This window comes from Rattus norvegicus, chromosome 5, assembly GCF_021556685.1.
Source record: "Rattus norvegicus strain SHRSP/BbbUtx chromosome 5, alternate assembly SHRSP_T2T, whole genome shotgun sequence".
NCBI classification, from domain to species: Eukaryota; Metazoa; Chordata; class Mammalia; order Rodentia; family Muridae; genus Rattus; species Rattus norvegicus.
The window spans coordinates 24,771,430-24,798,163 of NC_141538.1; the positions used below are offsets into that span (position 1 = coordinate 24,771,430).

The 26,734-nt window shown below is 42.0% G+C and overlaps 1 protein-coding gene across 12 annotated transcripts; it reads left to right on the top strand.

The window, feature by feature from the left end:
* Sdcbp (syndecan binding protein) lies at window positions 1–26,724 on the top strand. Of its 12 annotated transcripts, none has more exon segments than NM_031986.2 (9): window positions 1–67; window positions 11,075–11,140; window positions 13,242–13,326; window positions 14,735–14,844; window positions 19,150–19,311; window positions 20,424–20,599; window positions 23,881–24,052; window positions 24,681–24,772; window positions 25,567–26,724. In NM_031986.2, coding segments are annotated over 8 exon segments (903 nt in total). In that variant the 5' UTR covers window positions 1–67; window positions 11,075–11,089; the 3' UTR covers window positions 25,622–26,724.
* Window positions 26,725–26,734: the final 10 nt, after the last annotated feature.

Here is a 26,734-nt window from a genome sequence, read left to right on the forward strand (position 1 = left end):
GCGGGCCCCGAGGTTCGGTTGTGTGGAGCCGGAGCGAGCGGCAGGAACATCGCGGTGTTCGGGGCAGGTGAGCAGCCGCGGGGGTCCCGGACCCTGGCAGGTCTTGGACGCTGATCGGGCGCTCTGCTCGGGGATCGGGTAGGTCTGGCCGTGTCCTCACCCGCACTCGCTCGCGTCCTCGGCGGCGTCAGGACGGCTGGGCGCGGACGGACCGGAGGTGACAACGGTTAGCGGCCGAGCCGCTGCTCTTGGAGGGGGCGGGGAGGACCAGGGCTTGCAGCGGGGTGTGTGCACAAGAACGGTCCCCAGAGGTCTGGTGACTCAGATCTCCTTTGAGGATTTCCTTCTAATACCGGGCGGAGGGAGGCGCACGGACGTGGAAAGTTTCCAGTTTCAGAAGTGCAGTTAGGGAGCGGTGGAGTGGATGGAGTGAGTGGGGATCGTCTGTTTTATTTGTCCTTTCTTCAGACACTTAGCTTTTTTGTCTTGTTTTGTTTCCATTAGGTAAATTACTTAGAAAGTGTAGGGTTTGAAATTCTTAACACGCACGCCTTACACTGAGAACTAATGTTAAGAACGAAAGTTAACCTTGAAAACAGCTGCTGCCCTGGTCAGTTGTCTTGCTTTCTGAATGCCAAGGTGATAGCGTTAAATAGATTTGTACTCTCATTTTCCCGATCTAAGGACGAGGACAAGCTAAAAATGTGCCTTTCCATCCTGTTAATAACTTAGTTCCTTAAACTTGTAGGTCTTACGTGGTACATAGTATTACTAACCAGATGATTTGCACCAGGAAATAAGGAAGTGGAATGACTAAAAGGTTCAGTAAACAATCGCTCCATTATAGCCGAAGTTACTTAACTTTGGAATCAGATTTTAGCTGTACTGGAACTATTGAAGAGGATTTAAAAATAAGGAACAAGAAGGGGCCGATTAACATTTTGATGCACTTTTTAATTAAGCAGCTCTTTAAAATGAGCATGACTCACCAGTTTTACCCCCGTTTTTGCCACTTTCTCTTAGGTAGTAAACATCAAGAGACTGTAAGACACCCACAGACTTTAAAATACACATTTAGTAATAGTTCTCTTTGTATTTATTAATTGCCAAATGTTGGAACACTTATTGAAAATTTTAGTTTAGTAAACATATGGCTCAAAATTTAAGTATGAGAAAGTGTAAAACGTAAACTTTTTTCATCTCCCCTGTGTTTGGATGATGCTTTGGCTGTATGATTGTCACCCTTTGCAAGTTTGTAACAACTAAAGACATGAAACGTCTTCCTGTGTGTGGAGTTATAATTGGAACAGATATCTAAATTGAGTTACTCCCATTATACTTTATTTTCTTAAAGTTGTACAAGGCTTCGAACCAACTGTATTAAAAATTGACAGTTTTTCCCCCTTTTTGCTAGCTTTTTAAAAAACATTGTGTTTGTGTGTGGGTGTATACATGTGAATGGGAGTAGGGGGTGTAGAGGTCAGAGTCTGCAGATCCCTGTAGGTTTGGATTTGGCGCCTTTGTCAACTGCCCAAAGAACGGGTGCTGGGAACTGAACAGCACGTGATCTGAAGAGCCGAGCACCCAGAGCTGCCAGCAGACCTAGACCCCCAATGCCCAGCCTCAGGACAGCTCTACATTAATAACCTTGTCATCTTTCCATTACCCTCTGCTAGTGTACATGGTCTGAATCTTCCTGGACCCCACTCCTGATGGAGCATAAGCAGAAACTCCTTTTGTGTTCCGAGCTGAAGGCTCTCTCCTCTTCAAGACTCCTGTCTTCTTACAACAACTCCAGCTCTTCTTAACAGCTGTTATGAAGGGCAACTCATTTTAGCTCTCTTCAGTAGACACTATAACGCCTTTCATTAATCTGTGACACATATGGGAGCAGTTCTCAATGGCTGATCATCAGAATCCCCTTGGCTTTTGTTTAAGAGGACAGGTCTCAAGTCTCTCCCAGACTCCATAAGTCTAAGGAAGTGTTTTTTTCTTTTTTACTTTTATTTTTATATAGTCCAGTCATTGCCCCCCTCCTGGGAACAGTTTTTTTTTTCTTAATGCCTGAGGTTTTTAATCTGAAGATTAGCCAAAGTCAAGTCGTTCTCTTAGGACCTGAATAAGTGTGTCCTCTGCCACTCTGTGTGTGTGTGTGTGTGTTCCATGTCACCGGATGTCTGTTAGGACTGATTCAGGTATGTTCTTTGACACATTATATGAACTACAAAGAATGTCTTTTGTCGCTCAGGACAACCAAGCTCCTTACTGTTTTGAGTTCAACACAGTCCTTCTTATTTTTGCTTTTAAATTATTTATGTATAGTTGTCCAAAGTGAAAAGTTTCACACTAATCATCTCTCTCTTATTTATCTGCTGTTTGCCTCTTCAAGTGATGCACAGCAAATTTGGAATACAGATAAAAGTTGTTAAAACTGTACTGTCCTCTTAGCAAGGGAGGGTGGGGCTTTTCTTAATACTGCAGGACAAAGTTCTTCCTGTTGACTAAGGGATTTTGTTTCTCCAATGAATAGAAATATGTTGTTTACTCACTGATTCTCAGGTTTGAAGAATTTTGTTGAGAAAGATTTCATCTGAAACCTCTCAGTGTATATGATCAGGTTATTCACATTAAACCTAGACTTCACCAGAGGGTCTCACATGCACCACCTTTCTCATTAGCTTTCTTTTCTGCAACTGTGGCTGAGAGAGCAGAGTTCTAGCTTTCTTATTAGACACAGCAGCAGCTAAATCCTAGTTCTTTCAAAATCTCACTTCCCTCATTTGAATTGTGTAGGCCTAAGTGACATACATTGCTCTGGGCATTGAGGGACAGGTAGAAAATTCATGATCTAGAAGTTCCTTCATCGGATGCTGATTTTCCCCAACTGTGTCTACAGAATAACAGGATCTTTGACCAGCAGCAGAGCAGTGGACAGTGATAACTCGTCACTCTCAGTTTATCCCACCTGAGTAACTGTCCTTTCTAGAAGGCACCATGTCTGCAGATAACATTTCTTATAGTCTTTTGTTGTCTTCTTGTTTGAGGACACTCTAGTATTACCCAAAATTAGGGGGAAAACAATTTTAACAGAAACTCTTTGAGGAGTTATTTTCTAAAACCTACTGATAACCAGGAATTCAGGGTTCTTCATAAGACATGACAGAGTATTAATGGTTTCAACCAGTATGGGGTGAGCTACACATGCCTGAAGGGCTGATTTTTTTTTTTTTAATTTATTTATTTTATGTTATAAGTACACTTTTGCTGTCCTCAGATACACCAGAAGAGGGCATCTGATCCCATTACAGATGGTTATGAGCCACCATGTGGTTGCTGGGAATTGAACTCACGACCTGTGGAAGAGCAGTCAGTGCTCTTAACTACTGAGCCATCTCTCCAACCCTGAGACTGGCTGGAGAGGATTGGTTCTTTCCAAGGAATAAAACCAGTACAGAGTGGAAGGTTGCAGGCAGACCTCCACAGATGGCAAGGACTTCCCCTGCTGGTTTGATTTCAGGAACACTGGATGATGTATCATGCCATCTCTCCTGAATGGAAGGCCTAGAAGCAGAATTCTGTGGTTTAATAGGAGTCATAAAGGATTAAAATGAGAACTCTTCACTAATGTAATCTCGTAATTCACATTGGTCACTGTAAAGAGCTCCAGTCAAGGGTAATCATGGTTCTGCAAAAAGAGCTAAATACTTCTGACACTTGGAATCAGATCAGAGACTTAGTGCAGGAGCTTTCTTTTCCTCAGCTCTGTGATTGGGGACAGTGGGAAGCCAGGCAACAGCTTTGGCAAAGGTAATGTTTTGTATCTTAATCTGAACACCAGATTCAAGCTCAGTGGATAGGGTGCAGTCCAAGTCGCTTAGGGTGTTTTATAACTGACTGCTGTGGAAATAGAAATTAAATGATCCACTTCAACTTGGAAAGGATCTCTTTGTTTTCCCAGTATGGAAGATAAATGCCTATGATTCCATCCCTCTATAATGATAAACACTGAGCTTGAGTGATTTTGTTGGAGTTTTGGAGCACTGTTATTTGTGCAAAACTAAAAAACTAAGGAGTGCAGAGGCTGGAGCCAGTCTTGATCACGCAAAAGGAGGTCATTGAAGGCCCAGTTTTCTCCAGGAGTTTCCTGCCTGTGTGCATTCCTGCTATTGTCAGCTATGGGAGGAATTTTATGAGGAGCTGGGAAGCTAGGGCTGCTTGGGGAGGGTACATAGGTGGATGTGAAGAAGACTAGGATTGCTGAGGGAAGAAAGGCTGTTAGTAGCTTTCCTGTGCTCTCTTCTAGACTGTGGAGTTAAAAGGTGACTTTATTCCGAAGGAAAGTTGCTAGAGCAATTGCTATGCATAAGATCTGTGGACATCTCATTTGATCTAGGCCAAAAAACAAAACAAAAAACTGGCTGGATTTTAAGCAGAGAAGAAACAAGGTGAGAACAGCAAGGGGGATCAGCAGGCGGGAGAATGGCAGACTCAAATCCTAGTCAGAGAACTTAGCCAGTTCTTAGAGGGAAGGAAGGGGCCAGAAAGAAGGGCTAACCCTGGGCTCAAGCTGAGAAGTAGAAGGAAGTGTAGAGGTTTGAGGGAAGAGTAGTGTTAGCAAAGGTTGAGAAAGCTTGTTCAGGGAGAAGAAAACTCTTCAGTTGATTGTTTACCTAGAGGCAGTGATTGGCCCGAAGCAAGAGAGCATCTGGTTCTGATGGAGAGGTGCTTGTTTGCTGTAATGGGAAGAACACAGGGTAGGAGAGCCTTTCATAGCTGCTTGTGAGATCAGCTAGACACTTCTGCTCCGAGTCCCTTTCTCCTGCGTGCTGCATGTCTGTATGCTCGATAATAAACTGGAAGTAAGTCGTGCTTTACTGAGATTTGAGTAGCTCTGTCACATTACTGAAGCACTTGATTTGTAGCCAACGTGCTGATACAGAACTTGTTGATCCCACTGGGGAAGAATAAGGTGACTTCCACAATTTTTGAGCCACATTTGAGCAAGCTTTATTAAATAGTAGCCAGAATGATGGACACCGGCCAGGTCTATACCAGAGATTCCTAGAGAATGGCTAAGTTACATTGGTCAGGTCCTTATAAAGGCAAAACCCACAAGGCTATGGACTGCCCACCGTCATCCAGTGGGGACAGGCATATACTTCCTGCTGCTCATGTGTGGTCAAGCATATCCTGTGCAGTTGGGACAACCAAACCAGCCTTGTGTACAAAAGTGAAAAAAAAGTGGCTTGTTACCTTACGTGAGCAATAGCCCCCGAATTCCAGGAAGTGATCTGTCCTTGGGCAAGTGGGACTTACAGTTAGAGGCATTTTTGTCTATAGATCACAATGTAAATATTTCATTTGCAGGATATCTGATGTGGGACCCCTCTGAAAGGGTCATGCTATCCCCAATGGGTGGGGTTGTAACGTACAGGTTGAGAACCACTGCTCTGAGTCTTGACCTTCTCTCTGCTCTCTGCATGAACCATGTGTAGCCCTTCTTTCTGACCTCTTCCTCTAAATCTATTAATTTGGCAGAAGTACTTAAACTGCAGCAAAGTACCTTCCCAGTGTTTAAATGTATTGTTATTTTATGATGGGTTGAGCATGTTTCCTGTGGTAAGCACAGGACCTCAATCTGTGGGCTGTTACCCTTTTGAGAGCTGAACAGCCCTTTCACAAGGGTCACCTAAGACCATTGAAAAAACACAAATATTTATCTTATGATTCATAATGGTAGCAAAATTACAGTTATGAAGTAGCAACAAAAATAATTTTATGGTTTTGGGAGGTGATCACCACAACATGAGGAACTGAATCAAAGGGTCACAGCACTAGGAAGGTTGAGAACTACTGGCTTAGGACACTCAAAACAAAAGTGTGGTGTTGTAATGCTAAAAGCAGCCACTCGGTAGATAAACAGTTATGTGCACGCATAAACTCAGACCTTTAAAATGCATAGAGTCAATTAGGACAGAGGAGAAACTGATAATAGCGTATGGATTTCCTTCTCAGCTCTGACAGTGGAGAGGATGTGGAAATGATGGAGCATTAGCAAGCAGAGGAGGACTTGAGTAGCACTGTAGACCAAATGGACCCTAAAGCCATCAACAGGGCATTCCAGCCATTTCACAGAAGACATTGTGGGTACAGCTCATTTCACTTAACAATGAAAAAACCCTGAAATATCAAGCATCATTTTGACCACAGTAAAAGTAGAAAGCAAGGGGGTTGGGGATTTAGCTCAGTGGTAGAGCGCTTGCCTAGGAAGCGCAAGGCCCTGGGTTCGGTCCCCAGCTCCGGGAAAAAAAAAAAAAAAGTAGAAAGCAAAATACACTCTTGATCACCCTTGTAGGGTAAAAGAAGAAATCGAAGGGGAAACTAGAAAATATAAGAGACAAAAATGAACTAGAATGTGTTTAAACTCAGGGAGCCATTATAGGCAGTCGTCAACTGCCCAACATTGGTGCTGGGCACTGAACTTAGTAGGTCTTCTACGGGAGCAGTGAGTGCTCTTAACCACTCAGCTATCTCTCTCTAGCCCCCAGATCTAAGAATATGCTTATAAGTACCAATTCTATTCTTTTTTTTTCTTTTTTCTTTTTTTCAGAGCTGGGGACCAAACCCAGGGCCTTGCGCTTTCTAGGCAAGCACTCTACCACTGAGCTAAATCCCCAACCCCACCAATTCTATTCTTAAAACTTAGTAACAGGTCAGGAGTAGGGAGGGTAGCTAGATTGTAAAATTCACACCAAACTGAAATGTTTGTAGAATAACCATAAGGATCTTTAAAAGGAGTGGGGTGGGAAAATTCACACTCAACTTAATGTAAAGGTACAGTAATGAGCAGCAGGACTGGTAAAAAGGAAATCAGAGTATTAGAGGCCAAGAGTGATGACACACTTAACCATCAACCGATTTTCAACTAGGCTGCCAGTGCCATTCTTTTCAAGGTAGAATTCTATTCTTTTCAAAAAACAGTGCTAGGAACAACATCTTGATATGTAGGTAGAAAGAATTAAATACATCAGTGTTTCAACGGTGTTAAAATAAATTCAAACTAGATAAAAGATCCAAATATAATAGCGATTTAAATCTGTAAAATTCATAGCCCAAAGCAGTGTTTTAATGACCATGAGTTAGTTTCTGTATGTTGTCTTTAATGTACAACTAACCGGGGGAAACACATTTAACTTTATCAAACAAAAACGTTCGTGCTACAAACAACACTCAAAATGAAAGGCTATCTAAAGAATGAAAGGAAAGTATCTGAAAATCTTATCAGATAGGAGTCTGTGATATGTTTGAACATATACCCTCCTTCAAAATTCACTGTTTAAGCTGTGCCAGCATGAAGGTTAAAGTGAGTTTGGGCAATGAGATCTGAAGGGCTCTGCTCTAGTTTAGGACTAGAGATAGTATCCTTCCAGGAGAGACACCACAGAAATGCCTTGTCCCTTCTGCCTTGTGAAGGCACAATCAAAAGTTGCTGTCTGCGGCACAGGACATGACACTTCTATCTGTTCTTGGACTTTCTAGTGTGCAGAACTTTGAGAATTAAATTTGTATTTATAAACTAGCCAGTTCCATTGATTTTTTTTTTTTGAAACCTGAATGAATGTAGAATTTGACGCCTAGAATTTAAGCAGAACTGTTACCATTAAAAACAAATCCAGTTAAATAAACAGGAGGTGGTTTTAAGTAGGCGTTTCTTCATAGATAGAAGATGTAGGTGTAATAGGGTCTGCCAGTGGCCAAGCACCTGAAGCATTATTGGTTAGGAAAATGCAATTTTGACCACATTGAGATGCTATTTCACTTCTAGCATGGCTGTTACCAGAACCACAGACTGTAGCAGTAAGGAAATGGAGAAATTAGAATTCTGAGAGTATAAAAATAGTATGATCCTTTTAGAAACAGTTTGATCGTTTACAAAAAGTTAAATGTAGGTTACTGCACTGATTTAGAAATTATGTTCTTAGCTATATATTAAAAGTATAAAAGGTCATCGTTATGCAAAAGTTTCTAAAGCATATATATTATTTACCAGTAATAAAAAAGAATATTTGATTATCAAGAATATTATTCATTATGGCCCCACAGTACAGATGAGAATGAATAAACATAAAATGGTGTATAAGCAGTCTAATGTATGCAGTTTTAAAAGGTTGAACTACTGATTGGTGGAGGCCACAGCATGGATGAACTTTAGCATACAAACATATGGTAGAAAGGAAGCCAGCAAAAGGATATTAGTAATCCTAGTTAAAATGTAGGTAACCCAGGGGCAAGAGGTCTACATACAGTTGTCTGAAGCAGCAGTGGATGTCATGGGGGAGGAGGGCGGTGCCATTTGAGTCCATAATAGTATTCCTGTATTAGATGTGGGATGATGGTACAGCTCATGTTGATATGAAAAATAAATTCTTAAAAGGATATGTTTTTCTGTATGTGAATGGTAGTAAAATGTCAATTACTGCCCATCCAAGAAATAGAACTCTAGTGGCCTTTTAATAAAGTTTAATGTACAGAATTAATACCTATAGCATGGTTGAATAAATGGTGACTGGTTAATGAGCAGGAAAGAGTCCTCTGGAGAATCTAGAAAGGGTAGGTTATTTTTGTTTTTTTTTTGTTTTTTGTTTTTTTTTTTTTACTTTTGTTCGAAACAGGTTCTTTCTATGTATGTAGTCCTGAAACTTGCTGTGTAGATCAGGCTGGCGTGATCTGCTTTCCTTTGCTTCTCAAGTGCTGGTATTAAAGGCATGGACCACCACCTCATCCTGCTTCTTATTTTTGAGATTATAAAGTAATTACAACATTTTTCTGTCCCCTTCCTCCCTCTAACCCACCAATATATCACTCCACGCCATCTTTCAAATTCATGGCATCTTTTTTTATTTTTGTCATTTGCCTATATGCATATATATTTATATTTCTAAATATAATCTGCACAGTCTGTATGCTACTTGTATGGTTGCTTTCCAGGGCTGACCATTTGAAATTGAATAACCAATTAATACGTTTTTCCCTGGGGAAGATCTCCCCCTCCCCACCAGCCTCTTTGATTGTCTGTATTTCTTTGTGTAGCGTTGAGGCCTTGTGACCGTTCCCTGTCTGTATTGTCATGTATGCTGTTGTCCCTACTGGGCTCGTGTGTAGGCAGTCATATTGGTAGGCAGTCGTATAGGTGAGGCTTTTACGGGCAAAGCTTCAACAACCCCCTGGTTTCTGACACTTAGAGCCTCTTTACCCCATCTTCTGCCGTGTGCCCTGAGCATTTGGTGGAGTGTTTTGTCCATTTATCTTGATTTGGTTTTCTATATTGGTCTCTATCTGTTGCAAAGAGAAGTTTTCCTTGATGAGGGGTGGAACCGTGCTTTCTGAGGATGGACACTTAGAATGTGGTGAGGGCCTGTACAGGCTGGTTTGTAAGGTTGTGGTTGTAGGTACACTTCCGTACCCACAGCCTCACTAGCCCTCAGTGCTTAGCTAGGCTTGTGAAGTGGGTGGCATCTTCACCTCCCGTCTCTAGGGCAGTAGCTAGAGGGCGCGTGTTTTGGACTCTCTTAAGACAACCCTGGGCAATACCTCGAAAGAGGGCTTCTCATGTCTTTTATTGGGGTTTTGTTTTAGTAAGTAACCACTACTACGACTGAGAACGTGCACAGAAGGGACAAATTGGCTGCTGATAGAATTGTTCTGGGTCTTGTGAGATGCTCCTTAGTAGACATGGTCGAACATCCAGTGAGGTTTTACTTTAGCATGTCCCACTTTAGAATTTACTACAGATCCATATGAAAGGATTTCTGAGTGAAATGTTCCTACAGAGAGAACTTGATGGCTTTCTCCTGCTTTTCTGCTCAATAGAACTGGGCTAAACTTGTTGAATCTTCTTCCTGTGGTGGAAACTCCTGGAGAAGCAGGTTCTGCAGGAGCCTGGTGGGGGATGTACCAGCTCCAGCATGGCAGAGAGGCGGGCTCCTCGGCTTGCCGGCTTCCCTTGCCTAGTGCTCAGCATTCTCCTCCTGTCAGCAGGGCAGTGTTTAAAAGGTTCAGCTCTGGTTTTGGAGAACAGGAAATAAAGAATAGATTTGGAAGTAGGAGGTTGATGGAACTGGCTCAGTAATTTGCCAAGCCTATTAGAAATTAGGATACATTGGTTTATTTGGTTAAGCGAAAGTCTCAGGTATTTATCTCAGAATAGCTAAACAAAATTTAAAATACGTGTCTGAGTAATTTTTCAGGTAATTTTATTTTAAATTTTTGCAAAACGCAATTTATGGTAGCTTAACAAACACTGAACTATATAGAAATGCAAACAATGAAAGGCAGTAATTGGGCTGGAGAGATGGCTCAGCGGTTAAGAACACTGACTGCTTTTCAACAGGTCCTGAGTTCAAATCCCAGCAACCACGTGGTGGCTCACAACCATCTGTAATGAGATCTGATGCCCTCTCCTGGTGTGTCTGAAGACAGCTACAGTGTACTTTTATATAATAAATAATTGTTTTTTTTTTAAAAAGAAAGATAATAATTTCCTTCTTATATCCCGTTCCTCCAGATAAAACCATTGCTATAAAATAGATGGCGTACGTTAAGTTTTTTCATATACTGTTATCTTCCCAGTGCTGTTTTACATGCATACTGTTTGCTCTTGGCTCTTGTTGTTAGAAGGTAATGTCCCTGCCCAACAGTGTCTTGTGAAAGGTCATTTTCTGACTCTGGTTTAGCTGAGGGGCACTGTGTTAGCTAAGGGTAAGCCACATCCCTTTCTTCTTTGATTTTCACAACTTGTGAAATGAAGGGAGCTTTTCTTGACGTTTGAAGTCCATAATGAATGTAGTTAAATATCTATGGGAACAGAGAGACAGTTTGGTAACAACTGTTAAATGTCTGTTAACTATGATATGCCTTAAATAGTCCTGTTGTTTCGTTTTTTGGGTTTTTTCCGAGCTTGTTTATTGTATTAAACAGTTGTTAAATGTTTATATGCACATTGCTGGCTATACATACTGTGCGATACATTTCTATGGCATTTTAAAAAATATGCTTTTGTTGTTTGTTTGTTTAGAAAACACCTGCAAAAATGTCTCTCTATCCATCTCTTGAAGATTTGAAGGTAGACAAAGTAATTCAGGTATGTTTGCTTTTAATTAAAAAGTGTTTCATAATGTCTTCATTTGTTAAATGAAACAGGAAGTATGCCTTTGTTGATGTATTCCTGAGTCTGTTTAGGTCTCTTATAGACTAAAACATTAACTAGAAATCATTTTCATTTCTCTACCTATGAGCACTGGGATAGAATTTCTTTAGCTAAACAAGTGTGTGTTTGTGTGTATGTGTGTGAGAGAATGTGTGTATGTACATGAGAGTGTGTCTGTGTGTGTGAGTGAGAGTGTGTGAGAGCGTGTGTGTGTATGTGTGTGTGAGAGAGAGAGAGTATGTGGTGTGTGTGTGTGTGTGTGTGTGTGTGTGTGTGTGTGTGTGTGTGTATACGTGTGTGTATACATGTAGCGGAATACAAGTATCTTGGAAGTCGGCTTAAGTGGGGGCTTTAGATCTGCTGTAGTGGATTGGAGTTGCATGTGGTTGTGAGCTGTCAGGCTCCAGTGCTGGGAACTGAATTTGGGTTTGCTCAAGAGCATTCCACTGTCTTCATCCTCACCACTGAGCCAAGTCTCCTCCAAGTAGTATTTCTTTTCTTTCCCCTTCCTTCCTTCCTCCCTCCTTTCCTTCCTTTCCTTCCTTCCTCCCTCCTTTCCTTCCTTCCTCCCTCCCTCCCTCCCTCCCTCCCTCCCTCCCTCCCTTCCTTCCTCCCTCCTTTCCTTCCTTCCTCCCTCCCTCCCTCCCTTCCTTCCTTCCTTCTTTCCTTCCTCCCTCCCTCCCTCCCTCCCTCCCTCCCTTCCTTCTTTCCTTCCTCCCTCCCTCCCTCCCTCCCTCCCTTCCTTCCTTCCGTGTGCATTGTGGTTTGCTGGCATGTATGTCTGTGTAGTCTCCTGGATCTAATTATTAGTTATGACGGTTGTGAGCTGCCTTGTGGGTGCTAGGAATTGAACCTGGGTCCTCTGGAAGAAGAGTCAGTGCTCCTAATTAAGTCATCTCTCCAGCCCCAGATAATGTTTCTTTAAATTTGTTTTACAGTCTTCAAAGATAGCTTATTTCCTTAGTACAGTTTAAATTACAGAAGACGTGTGTTAGTTGAGCTGTAGAATGTGCACGCCAGCCCTTTGCATAGTGGTCGTTTAGGTGTAGCGTTGTGTTTTTGTTTTGTTTTGTTAGGTTTTTAGGTCTTTAGGTATGACGAGTCCTAGAATAAATATGCCCCCTCTCTGAGGATAAAATGAACAATGAGATGATTGCTGCTTTTAGAGCAGGAGGGAAAGCTCAAGGGGAGACTAGAAAGTAACCAGGCTTCAGCTTATGTCAGCTGACCTCTCTGAGAGAAGCAGATTTCCCTCACAGGACGTTTGCTGTTACAGCAGAGAGCTTGCTGCTAGGAGGTGGAATGGTGGAGGGGCAGGAAGTGGGGTGACTCTTCTGTTCCTGTAAGATTTTAAGATATTCCAAGTCCAGCCACTCAGGGTAGTGTTCTGTGCGTGTGCTTTTGATCTTGAGATGCCCTGGGAAGAAGCTGCGGAAGAGTACAACATTCCTTCTTGGTGTCTGCCCTTTTCAGCACAGCAGTTCATATTTTGTAAATTACTTTACAGTAGCCATTACGCTGTTGCATTCAGCACCACATAACTGTAGAACTTCTTTCAGTTGCAGACTCTTAGCAGCCTGTGCTTGTCTGGTCTGTATGCAGCCTTGGATTCAGTCCACCCCCAGCATTAAATAAACTGAGCATAGGGGCACATGCCTCTCACCCCGGGACTTGGGAGGGGGTGGCCAGGGCGGCAAGAGTTGATGGTAATGTGACACTCAGCTACAGATGAGTTTGAGGCCTGACTCAAACACCAAGAGAGAAAGAGCGTGCGGTTACTTTGTTTGCAGGCGCCCTGTTAAGCACTGACCGTAAGATGTGGCAGATGGTGTCCTTCAGGTTCGAAGTACTCCTAAGAATTTTAATTTACAGGTTTCCTTTGGGGGGGAAATGATTGCTGAAGTGTTTCAAGTGAAACTTTGAATAAAACTTCAGTTGTTAGTTTGTTCTGGGAAGTACTAGAATTAACATGTAAATAATATAAGAAAGATGTAGGCATTTTTGGTATTTGCTAGAATTTTCTTTTCTTTTCCAGGCTCAAACTGCCTCTTCTGCTAATCCTGCCAGCCAGGCCTTTTTTTTAAATGTGGTCGATTCTGCTGCCTTTCCTCCAGGTGGAAGTAAGTCTTCCCTGACACTGAGTCCAGCGTTCTGTCTGGACGTTTCGGTTTATGAAAGGACTAACTTGTTTAATCAAGAGTGATCTATGAGTATGAAGATGGGTTTGGGTGCATAATAAAATGCTTAGTTTGCCTCGTAATCCTTATCATAGTCTATTCATTAGTGAGAAACACTCCTCCATGGGACCACAGTTTTCCCAACTGCCGCTCTCTCACACATCCGGAGCTACCTCTTCCTTACTTTGCCAGGGAGCTCAGGGAGTTTCCAACTGTGTTCTTTTGGGAAGTTTCTTTCAAAACTAAGAGTTGCTGTTCAGACTCCATAAACTATAATTTGTCTGCTTTCCATCCCGAATCCAAAGGCTCTAGGACCCAGCCGCTGTAAGACACTAAGATACAAAGTAAAGGATTAACTTAAGAGTTTCTGGCCTTTCATCTTCTCAGTCGCCCTCTCTTAACTTTATTCTTTGTAATAAATCTATTCTGAAGTCAAAACAGATCATAGAAAAAGATTTTGGAAGTAGCTCACTTCAAAAAATGTTAACCATTGTTAATGTTTAAAAATTCTGTTTGTCTTATTTCATTGGAATATGCCTATCATTCTTAAAGTGGTAGGACAGAGTAAATCACAAGCTCTGGCAGTGTCTCCTCTTACGTGAGAGGAGCCATCCCATCCAGAGTTAAGCAGCTGAAACAGTAAACATGTTGGGTCTTGTGAACTGGAGTCCCTGCCATGATCCCTCAGCGTCTAATGCATTAGGGCTATGTTACAAACCCAGAAGGTCAAGCAAGGTCAGTTATTTGGAAAATTATTTTTTACCTTTGAGTAGTTATCCCTCTGTGTCTTTTATTTCTGTCTCTAAATTCTATATTTGTACTGTGATCATACACAGTTTTTTCTTATTTTTCTTAAGAGAAATGCAGCAGCTGCCAGTGTTGGGTGGTATTGTATATGGTGAGTCTCCTGCAGAGGTCAAGCAGACAGGATAACCTGCACAGGTCTCCTGATGGCGAGACCACCTTCAGCCTTTAAGGTGTTGTGATGTAGCCATGGAGGGCCTCAGATTTGTGGCAGTCCTCCTACTTCTGCCTCACTAGTGGCGCTCTGGGCTTAAAGCCATGTTGCCACCACGGCTAGCTTGAGCCATCTTAAATGAGGGACTTGAACACCTGCAAGTGTGGCCTATGGTGGGTTCCAAAGTGCCTCATGGCCACAAATGGATGACTCACTGGGTTAGAAGGCTAAGACTGTTTCAGCATTAAAGTGGTTATGGACTTTTTCATTCTAATTGTGACAGAGATGGGAAGATGTCCTTCCATTTTATGCATGAAAAATAAGACACAGTAAGTCCATACTAAGTTGTTATTTTGCATATTCTGCCAATGCCTTTGTCTTTGTTTATATTAGATCTCTATCCTAAACTGTATCCAGAACTCTCTCAATACATGGGACTGTCTTTAAGTGAAGCTGAAATATGTGAAAACATGCCTGTGGTCTCTGGAGCGCCAACCCAAGGGGTATGTACAGTATAAGCTTGAATCTATCAAACGTACTTTATACAGGTATAAACTCTCATTTGTAGGGAACTCACCTATTTATAACTTTGGGGCTGAACTCTCCTATGATTATTAAACTCTACATCTCTGACCATTGTCATCCACTGTTGATTAGGTCATTGTCTCTCCTTTGTCTTCTGCGTTTTATCCTTCCCCTGACATGTTTCCAAGCTAGTTTTATCCTTTCTAGCTGTGTAACTACACTGAGGTTTGTAATTCTGACATAGCCCTACTAACTAGTACAGTTATTTCTTAACAGACCTCACAGCAAGTCTTGTTTCAGACAGTATTTCATTCCTGGCAGATTAGTTATTTGAAGTATATATCTGCCATATTATTTTGTCCACAATCTTAACATTCCTCCTCTTGTAATTAGAAACCATTTTTTTGTAGTTAGACTGAGATTTTAGGTTTAAATGTAACATGTAGCTTTTGCTCTAATTATAGTTACATGCTTCATGACTAAATCCACTTCTGTCCTCTTGCTACTGCTTAGTACAGAACCTGGCTTTTATATATTGAAATTTCAGTATTTATTGAAACCTTGTATTAGTTATGATTTGTACAGTGAACTCTTTGGATTTGCTAATGGAAGACACACACATGCACATATGCGTGCCAGCTAACTTTAAAATGCCTTGGCTCCCTCGAAGGCTGGGCACTACAAACCTTCCCCTGCTACCCAAGCCCAGTCTGGGAAGTGGCCACTCACCTGAATTCTCACATCGGCTTTCTTTCTTTTTTTTTTTTTTAAGATTCAAATTTTAATTTATTTTGCATGTATATGGACACAAGTGCCATGGGATGTATTCTAGCTTTCTTTTTTTTTTTTTTTTTTTAAGGTTTATTTATTTATGTTCAGCATTCTGCCTGCATATGTGACTGCAGGCCAGAAGAGGGCACCAGATCTCATTACAGATGGTTGTGAGCCACCATGTGGTTGCTGGGAATTGAACTCATGACCTCTGGAAGAGCAGTCAGTGCTCTTAACTGCTGAGCCATCTCTCCGGCCCTCGGCTTGCTTTCTTGTAGTTCCTGTGTCGCATCCTTCTATACATGGTGATCTCTCTTCTCTCCCGTGTATCCTAGCCTGAGCAACTCTCAGGGTTCTTCCCTGTCTCCCTTTGTCCATCTGTTAGCTGCTGGCATCATTATTGATGGATTAAAAACCAATTGAGGACAAGGACCTTTAGTGCTTGGACATGCAGATTCCTGATTGAATCAAAGCATTAGAACCAGTCTCCACCAGTATACAGCATATTACATATCAATTTGTGTACATTGTGAAATATTTCTACAATCAAGTGAAGCAATCTAACTATCACCTCCTAGAGTTACAACTTTTTTAGTATGTGGTTATAACACTAGCAAGTTTCAGTTGTAAAAATATTAACAGCCATGGTTACTGTGCTGTTCCTTCAGACTTATTTTTATTATTGAGAGTTTGTATACTTTGTCTGCCTTCCCATTTTCCCTCCATTCATTTATTGGCCCTGTCGAGCTCCTCCTCTGCCCAGCTCTTACCCCCAACAGGGCCTTCCTTCTGCTTCCTCCTGCTGAGACTGTATAGAGAGAGTTTACATAAGATCACACTGTACTAGCTTTTTGTCTCTGACATATTTCCTCTAGTATAATGTCTTCCAGGGTCAATCTTACTGTTCCAATGCCAATGTTTTTATGGCTTTAGTAATAAGCCATTGTGCATTTACAGACAACACTTTCTTTATTTAGTCCTCTGTTGACAGACACTAGTGTTTCTCAGCTTTGACCACAGTGATGAATGCTGCAGTGAACACGGGAAGGCGGGTGTCATTGGCATGGAGGGATTTTATTTCCCTTTTGGTATATACCTGCAAGGGAGATTGTCTGACTGTATGGCACATGCGTTTTTCACATGAGGCTCCTTGTTACTATTTCATAATGGTTATTCCAGATATGTTCACTGTCTGACAGTACACAGGAGTTTACGAGCACTTCTGTCTTTTTGATAGGTAATATTTGCTGTGGGGTCTGCTTGAATCCAACATGGATCCAATGTGACAAACACCAGGTTAATGCAGATGACAAAAGTTATTATAATCAAGCCACTACTCGTCAAATAGACTTATGGGCTGAACTATGACCCTGAAAGGATGCTCTATGACATAAAGGATGAAACCATAAAGCAAGGGTAGTGGGGTGGGTTGTACTATTGTCCAATTATATTTCCACATAAGGGGTTGAGCAAGGGAGTTTTCACCAATTGGAGGAAGTTCCTGGGTCTGGGAACATGAACATAGTTTGACGCTGCTAGCAAGATGGAGTGTTGTCCTTAGATGGCTGGACTCATTCAGCTGTTTCCTTATAGTAGAAGCTGCTCAGCTCAGGAAAAGTCCCCAGCTCCCCTAGGGCTGGGACCTTAAATGTAGTTTCTCCCTAGGATTAACTGGAGTCTGAAAACGAAGTGGTGGGACTTAGTTAGGTTCTTTTGCTTGTTCCCAGCACACTGACACATGAGGTGGTGATGTCACTGACACATGAGGTGGTGATGTCACTGTCACATGAGGTGGTGATGTCACTGACACATGAGGTGATGATGTCACTGTCACATGAGGTGGTGATGTCACTGACACATGAGGTGGTGATGTCACTGACACATGAGGTGGTGATGTCACTGTCACATGAGGTGGTGATGTCACTGACACATGAGGTGGTGATGTCACTGACACATGAGGTGGTGATGTCACTGTCACATGAGGTGGTGATGTCACTGTCACATGAGGTGGTGATGTCACTGACACATGAGGTGGTGATGTCACTGTCACATGAGGTGGTGATGTCACTGTCACATGAGGTGGTGATGTCACTGACACATGAGGTGGTGAAGTCACTGTCACATGAGGTGGTGATGTCACTGACACATGAGGTGGTGATGTCACTGTCACATGAGGTGGTGATGTCACTGACACATGAGGTGGTGATGTCACTGACACATGAGGTGGTGATGTCACTGACACATGAGGTGGTGATGTCATTGTTCTGGCTTTGACTTTTTTAACGATAAATGATCTGTCACACCCGTTTGTTTTCTTTGGGAAAAGGTTGTATGTAGGCATTTTGCCCATTCTTGAGTTTGCTTTTTCCGCTGTTGAGTTTTGAGTTAATTATTCCTTGGGATATTTGCCCCTTACTGCATGATGATTTTCCAGTCACTTCTCCCATTCTGTGGGCTCTCAGTTTGGTGAATGCTTCTTTGGTTGTGAAGAGCTGGTTGTGAAGAGCTTTTTTGTTTGTTTTGAGATAGGTCTTGAGGCTGGCCTCAAACCTGATCCACCTACCTCTGGGTGTGCACCGTCCTGCCCCACTCCAGCTGTGAAGACTCTGGTTTTGCTGTAGCTCCGCTTCTGCACTTCTGCTTATGCCTCTAGTGTGAAGATTAAAAAAGGCACTGCTAAGATCCGTGTCGGAGATCGAGCTTGCGTTTTCTCCTAGTTGTTTGTGTTCCGCAGATCTTAGCTGTGGCTTTGCAGTCCCTCTGGAGCTGACGTACCTTCCATATAAGATCAGCCACAGTCCACTGCCCTGCTCTTGGCGCCTTGGTTTTCCTAATCCTGTTTGTGTACAGATGGAGATTTTGTCAAGAGTAGTTTAACATGTTTTTATGTTGTCTCCTTATGTCATTCCTGGCTTAAGGCCTTGTTCACATTGAACTTATTTATAAATTGGTAATTTTATGATTACACCACAGAAAATCTTGGAAAATTAATGTTGCAAAAGTCTAGTGTGACGTTTAAGTTCTAGGAAAATATGTTTGAAATAAAGGCAATCCCCAGTGCTGCTGTCAGCCACAGAGTGTCTTCTGAGAAATGACTCATGCATTGCTCTCAGGGGCGCACCAGCTTCATCTAAGTGCACTTACCCAGGCTGAGGCCGCATGACCTCGTTGGGCAATGCAGACGTTTGAGACAGCTGTTGTCACTTATGTGGTCTCTGGCAGAGGCACTTCCGAAGTATATGCTGACCCCGAACGCAGGGGTGCCAGCTGACAAGTCACTGAGTCTTATCTTCCCAAGGTTATGGGGGAGTAAATTACCAAAAGAATGAGGAGATAAAAGCACTGTCATTATTGTGGGAGCAGACTCGACCTGAGGGAAGTTATTAATGAGCGATATTTGTAAGAACTCCTGAGGGAAGTTATTAATGAGCGATAGTTGTAAGAACTATAACTGAATGTGTTTCAGTTAGTTGCTGTGTTTCTAAATACTGTCAAATTTTGTATTTTCTTAGCAGTTGGTAGCAAGGCCATCCAGTGTGAACTACATGGTAGCACCTGTGACAGGTAACGATGCGGGGATTAGGAGAGCAGAGATTAAGCAAGGGATTCGGGAAGTCATTTTGTGTAAGGATCAAGATGGAAAAATTGGGCTCAGACTGAAGTCAGTAGATAATGTAAGTATTTATATTTTTGAATTTATCTAAATAGGTCTCAGAATATTAATGTCAAACATTGAAATGAAAACAGTTTGGCTAGTCATAACCACCCATCTACAATGGGAATATTATGTATCTAGAGTTTTTACGTGGGACACCCGCTTAAAGAAGCCGTGCTGGCACTTGCAAGCAGATCCCACAGTTTTCTTCTGAATTTCTTTACTGAGACGAGTGCTGTCACTGGGTTTATATAATCATATGAAAGCATGCGTGTGATAGAATTCTGGGCTTCACATAGGGCAGCATATGTGAGAGTAAAGGAAGAGTGGACCAGTGAGAATTGGGTGCACATTTTTAAACTAAGTGATAATTACTTATGAGGTGGTTCTGCAAGTTTGTTATTTCTGTTCATAAAATTTGAACCATTATCCTCCTGGATTCTGTTGCAGTCTAACTGTTCCTTAGCTTCAGTGAGTCCATCTTTCCACATAGAAAATAAGCGTATCACAGTATTCAACTGAATGAGGCTGATGTAGGCAGGAAAGACGAACACTACCTTTCCACTCAAAAGGCTGAGGGCATGATTGTGTGTAGCCCTCTGTCCATGCTTCAGATCCATCATTGTGCTTGTAAAGCCCTGGCCTCACTGAAGCTCAAGTGTGGTATAGTTCAGCAGAGGTGCCTTAGCACCGTTCTAGTTTACTGCTTGGCACAGGTCAGTCAGTGGGATGCTGCCTGTTGCTACTGCTTCATGGCAGATCTCATGTCTGGTCCACCACAGACTGTAGGCTTGTGCTCGGTTCAAAGTCTGATTGAACCAACAGAAGTTCAAGATAAGTGTGTGTGTCCTGGGAGTTTATTGTTAGAAGTACTTTGTTGTTGCTATTGTTTATCCCCAGTTTTATTGATTATTTTAAGAGATGAATAAAGTGGCCTTTGAGCTAAAAAAATACGGAATTGTTACCCCAAACTATCATTTAATTGTTTTTATAATTGTTTGTGTTGAGTGTTGGCCGGCATATTTGTGCACCATATACATGCCTGGTATCCTTACAGGTCAGAAAATGATGCCAGGTCCCCAGAAACTGGAGTTACATGTAGCAGTGATAAATTATTTTCTTGTTCTCTAGGGTATATTTGTTCAACTAGTCCAGGCTAATTCCCCAGCCTCCTTGGTTGGGCTGCGATTTGGGGACCAGGTGCTCCAGATCAATGGTGAAAACTGTGCCGGCTGGAGCTCCGATAAGGCACACAAGGTGCTCAAGCAGGCCTTTGGAGAGAAGATTACCATGACCATTCGTGATAGGTGAGCTGCTCCCCACCAGTGACACTGAAGTGCAAGCCCATATTTAAATAGAGTTGTCTACTTTTTATTTTTTAAGGCAAATATTGATTTATTACATCTTGCTGTTAGGTGTTTTTCTTACGTAGTTAGATTCTTTTCATAGAAGTCTACATTTGCATATACATTTTACCACCCTGTCTGGGAATCTGTCCTCTAAGCAAGCTTTCCTGTCTCTCTCTCTGGAAAGGTTATATATGCATCAGGAGTAACTGATGTAGGAAGGGCTGTGGCCTCACTCTGTAGCACACTGCCTAAGCGTCCAGTGCCAGGGCCCCTTGTCATGAGGACTAAATGTCAGAGAGTTCCTAAGGACTCAGTTTTGAAACCAAATCTGGTCTGGGGTGGTTGTGCAGTTAAGTAAAAGAGGATGAGTCATTCTGCATGGTCGGTGGTCTACTTTTAACCTGGAAACTGTACAAAAATGATTTGCCTCTTTTCTTCCCAGCTCCCACAAGTATTAAGACCAGTATCACCACTCTGAGAGAGTAAAAGTGACATTGATCAAAAAATGTTTATTAAATTCCTAAATGTAATAAAAATGGAAAAGTCCATAAAATTGTTTTAATGTGTAAAGCAGAATTTCATAAAAATTGGACCAGGTCTGGCCAGTTTGGTTCCCATACCCAATAGGGTGGGTCACAGCCGCCTGTAATATCTGTTCCTTTCTTCATAGGCACCTGCACTCACATGCACAGGCCCACCTGTGCCATTTTTTTTTTTAAAAAAAGCAGTAACATTGCAAATACAAAGACATCACATGTTGGAATTCACCAGACTCAAACATTATAAACCTCAGGGAACCTCTGTACAGATGTTCATCTATCCGGAATCTCAGGGAACCTCTGTACTGATGTACAGCTATCCGGAACAGAAGCTGTGGAGGGAGCTTCATGGTGGATTTTACATTTCCACCCTAGAATGTATTTTTTGAGTTACTCACAACTATAAGCAAATTCATGAAAGAAAAGAAATCACTTTAACTTCTTTTATAACTCAGTGTGGACCACCTGCATTCAGTCCTTTCTTTTGCCCTAACCTTTACCGTATTGCTTTCCATGTTGTATCGTGTGCACCTTTGTTTATGTGCATACACTATTGGCTAGGTTCCGACTGGGAGGAAAGTGCATCTCAGTTAACTCCAGCTCATTGCTGTAGTGAATAAAGCAGGACTAAGTGTAGGGGCACAAGTGTGTCAGCAGCAGGCTGTGGGGTTCTCTGCATGTAGTGTGTGCCTAGGGGTGAAGTAGTAAGGCCATGTGCTAATTTAATGTTTTGTTTTGTTTTTTTTTGTGTTTTATTTTTTTTGAGAAGCTTCTAAACTTATTAGTGGCTATATTAATTTGTACCCTTGTTTTTTGATAATAGTCATTTTGATGAGTGGAGGGGTAGTATCTTGAAGTAGTTTTAATTTGCATTTTCTTGATGACTGAGCAGTTTTTGTGCGCTGAGAGGTTGAGACAGTTTCTCTGTGTGGCCCTGGCTGTTCTGGAACTCACTTTGTAGACTGTTCTGTCCCTGAACTTTAGAGATCTGCCTGCCTCTGCCTCCCGAGGGCTGAGGTTAAAGGGTGGAATTAAAGGCATGTGCCACCTCCCCGCTGAACTTTTTAACATAGTTACTGGACCTTTTAAGTTATTTTGAAAAAATATTTTATTAGTTCATTTGACCGTCTGTTGATTGGTGACTTTATTTCCTTAGTATGTAATTTCTGCAACTATTTATAAATTCTGGGTGTTAGCAGCTTGTCTGAAGTTTGGTAAAGGCTGCCCATGCTGTGGCCTTTTGCTGTGCTGATTGTTTCCTCTGGTGTACAGAAATATTTTGTTTCCATGTGGTCCCATCTTGAATCTTGGGCTTCATCCCTTTACTGTTGCTGCTCTACGCAGAGTTGTTGTCAACCTCAAGTGCTTGAAGGGTGTCCCTGTGGTTTCTTCTAGAAGTTGGAGCCATTTAGGATTTAGGATTCTGGTCCATTTTTATTTTATTTTAGTACAAAGTGAATCTAATTTCACTCATCCACAGGTAGAATCTGTTTTGCCAGTGTTGTTTCTTGAATTGTTTTTTCCCCATTATATGATTTTGCTTTTGTTGCCAAATCTTTTTGTGCACTCACTCCGTTGCGGTGGTCTTGTGTTTACACCAGCCCCGAGAGTTCTTCAGGCTGTAGCGGTGGGTGCTCTGCTCCTGAGTATGGCAGCCCCAGCAGCGTCCTCGCTCCTCAGCATCCCTTTGGCCCGCTGCACTCTTCTAAGGGTCCAAGGGAATTCTTGGTTTGCTTTTTTTTCTAAACCTGTAAAGTCCAATATTAGAATTTTGATAGGTATTGCATTAAATCTGCAAATTAATTGTGTTGTAGTAAAGGTATTTTTATAATAATTCGGCCAATCCAGTTGCTTGGACTTGCCATCATCAATTAACTTCTGTGGTTTCCTTTTTCAGTATCTTTTGCATTGGGAGAATCTGTCACTTACAGAAAGGGCTTTCACATCTTTGGCTAGATATATTCTTAAATGATTTAAAAAGTTACTTTGAATGGAGTTGGACTAATAGGAAGGTAGAGCTGCAGACTTTCCTGCTGTAAACAGAGCACGTTCAGAAAGTCAGTCAGCGAGCATTAGTGGCATGACAGTTTCTGCAGGCAGAGCTCGAGGCCTTTTTAACTGTAGCTTGTGCCTTCCCGTCCAGTCAGGCCTCATGAACCCCCACTCACTGCTTCTCTGGTGGGTCTTTCACATTAGAGCCAAGTTTTGCCTGTAATCCCGGCCACCTAGGTGGGGTCCTGGCGCACGTGGTGGGGAGAGCTCATCCTGCAACTTACACTTTATGCATAGCACACCTAGTAAGTAAGTGAAAGGAACGAATCCGTGAAAATGTCAAAACTGAGATGTGGAAAGTGCAGGGAAGTTTAAGGCTTAAATGTCTGAGACCAGCTGGTTCCAGAGGTGCTGGAAGGACTTAGTGGTTTAGTGGAAGGGCATCTGGCTCACTGTTAACGCAAGGTATGTGGGCTGTGGAGGGAAAGCGCAGTGATAACTCCATGGAGCACTATGCTCTCTCCTCACACTAACAGGGTATCTCAGTAGTGAGTCAGTCAACCCGTGTGACATGTTAACCATAATAGATTATTAGAAACACCTAGCGCTTACTGTAGCAACATACCCCATGTGGCAGAGTTTGTAGGCATGCGTGTGTATTGAAATAGGAAGTGGAAGTTTCCGTCTAACACAGCCCTTATGCTTCAGACCCTTTGAACGGACAGTTACCATGCATAAGGACAGCAGTGGACATGTTGGCTTTATCTTTAAAAGTGGAAAAATCACATCCATAGTGAAAGACAGTTCTGCTGCCAGAAACGGCCTTCTCACTGATCACCACATCTGTGAGATCAACGGACAGAACGTCATTGGCTTGAAGGTAAGGAACTCACCTTACCTTGAAGGTAAGGATCCTGGTTTCGGTGTCATTTTTTTGTAGAAAACATCATTTAGGTGGCAGGGCTTTTGTGATGACCCCCAGTCATTGACACTTGGTGGGAGGTAAGTGCAGGAGCTGGGGCTCTGGCTCTAGCTTAGGCCATCCAGAAGTAACTTTGGGTTATTTGAATTACCTTTCCTATGCCAAGGTGGCTAAACTGTGATTACGGGCATTCCTTAAGCTAGAGTTCTGTTGAGACATGGGCAGGGAAATATTCAGACATTCTGAATGGATGCATGGCCAATTTTTTCATTCCAGAAATACAGAAAAGGAGTAAGTCTTGGTACTTAGTAATCCTTTGTGTTTTTGTAGATTTTGACTAAGTCCATAAATTCTAGAACACAGTTAACTGTGGCGCAGGTAGTTCTCAAGCAAGAAAAAAGAGTTTTGTTCCGTACCTTAACTTTGCTACTAGCTTAAGAAAATTATATGTCAGATTAAAATCAAAATTCTGACATACCGGGACTGGGACTCCAGCGATATCAGCAGGACAACATCAAAATATAGTGCCTTTTTTACCTAACAATAGAGAACACCTTAGTGAAACTTCATTCTATTGTTTCATCAGGATGCTCAGATTGCAGATATACTGTCAACAGCTGGGACTGTGGTCACCATCACGATCATGCCTGCCTTTATCTTCGAACATATTATTAAACGGTAAGTAGATTGGGAGCTCTTCCACTTATGCTTGCCAGCACCTGACACACATGTAAACACTGCCTTCGGCTTGCAGGTCTTCTGCATATTAGATTAGAAATCTGGTCACGGTGGTTCCTGATGGGTGGCTTGCCTGCGAGGTATTGAGAGTGGCTGTTGCTGTTCTCTCCTGTGTTTTAGAAAGTAGAGAGCTGCATGGTGCTCACTATCTGTCCTTGGGAACCGAAGAGGGTACAGTCATAGGCCAGCAAGGTGGTTCTATCCAGAGTTTTCAGATCCTTTGTTCCTTCATAGCTGTTGCCATGCTGTCTTGGACACACTTCTTCCAGAGCCCTGATATAGCACATGAAAGTGAGATTTGGAATATACATAAACGTAACCTTTGTAATGGATTTTTGTTTATATGTTTGGGTTTTGGGTAGAATGAAGCTAGCTACCCTCAGAGCAGGAAAAAGAGTTGATTGTTGTACAGTCTTTTTTAACTATGGTAGGTTCCTTATCCTCCCTCCTTTTCTTCTGAGTCATCACAGTCGTCCATTTCAGTTAAACAACCAGTCTTAGTGTAAAGGCCTCGCACCTTCTCGCATGTCTATCCCTGACGTAAATATCTATTCTTCCTGGACAGTTTGTGACAACTCAGATATTAGTTCCTTAGATCTGTGCTCATTTAAAGACCTTTCCTTCTTCATCAAATTCATCAGCACAACAGGTGCTAAACTGGAACTGGGGTTGTCTTAGGTGAACATGGTATTTTTGAAAATAAGACGCCAGTTACATGAGTGGCTCTCTTGTAGGATGGCTCCCAGCATTATGAAAAGCCTGATGGATCACACCATTCCTGAAGTTTAAACCTTGTACAGTGCATCACCGCCGAACGCTTCCAGTCTTCCTCTTCGGCAACTTCTCTATTTCACCGCACATGAAGCTTTCCCGGATCCAGGGAGACTGTGCTGCATGGAGACCTGTCTATCTTCCACCATGGCTGGGAACCTCACTCTATCTGAGAGCGTCTTCAGATTTTAAGATAGGTGTAGCCTTATCCTGGTTTTACAGATGTGAAACTCTCAAAAGATTCCCTGACTTTCTAGACTTGGTTCTTTACTGGGAACCTGATGTTTTTCTATAAGCCATTGTGATTAGGATGACTGGTGTAGGCTTAGCTGTGTCCGAGAACTGGTCTGCTTTCTCCGAGAAGTGCACAGTGCTAGGCACGTGCTTCAGTTCTGTGGCATATGTGGATTGTAGTACATCAGCATAGTACCTGTAGGATGATTGCCTTTGATCGCTACTTTTTAAGTTTGTGTGTGAGTGTGTAAAATTCCAGTTAATCAACACTTCCATTCCACAAAAGCATTATACAGTTCTGTGTAGGTGGCAAGAGACTAATGATTGTCACTAAATTCTAACTACCTTCACTTAATGTGCTTCAGTTGTCGCCTTAACTACAGTAAGCATTTAGAATAAAAGCCAAAATAGAATTATTGCTGCCTTCTGAAACCTGAGAGGTTAGCTCTCTATCAAGCTGTTCTATGCTAGCCCTGAGCAGCTTACTGGTGTCGCAGAGCTGCCTAGCTTTACCAAGATTTTCTAGTCACTGCATAAAGGAAACGCCTAAGAGTTGCCGTATTGCTTTCTGAGATACAAATTGCTATATATTTCATGTAAAAGTTGTTATACTAAATAGGATAAATTTTGGAGTCTCTTTTTCACTCGTAGATTAAGTGGGTAATATCTAATTTGGCACTTGAGTCCTAACATTATGTAACTTTAGCTAGGTTGGGGTGGGTTTAGAATGTTTCCCTAGTCATCTCAGTTTGTTCCATTTTCTGACTCTATCCTGCAAACAAAAATGGCAATGACACTTTATCCTGACTCTTTCCTTCTTAGTTTGTGCCTATCTTATTATTTTATGTGATATTATCCTATTAAATGTATAAAAATATTAAATGTCAGTCTGTCTGT

What these genes read in the sequence shown, in the direction of transcription:
- Sdcbp (XM_087551373.1), top strand. Translation starts at nt 11,090, where the DNA reads ATGTCTCTCTATCCATCTCTTGAAGATTTGAAGGTAGACAAAGTAATT. An exon ending in AGGTAGACAAAGTAATTCAG is followed by an intron (nt 11,141 to 13,241) that starts GTATGTTTGCTT and finishes TTTCTTTTCCAG; the next exon opens with GCTCAAACTGCCTCTTCTGC. An exon ending in ACCATGACCATTCGTGATAG is followed by an intron (nt 20,600 to 23,880) that starts GTGAGCTGCTCC and finishes CTTATGCTTCAG; the next exon opens with ACCCTTTGAACGGACAGTTA.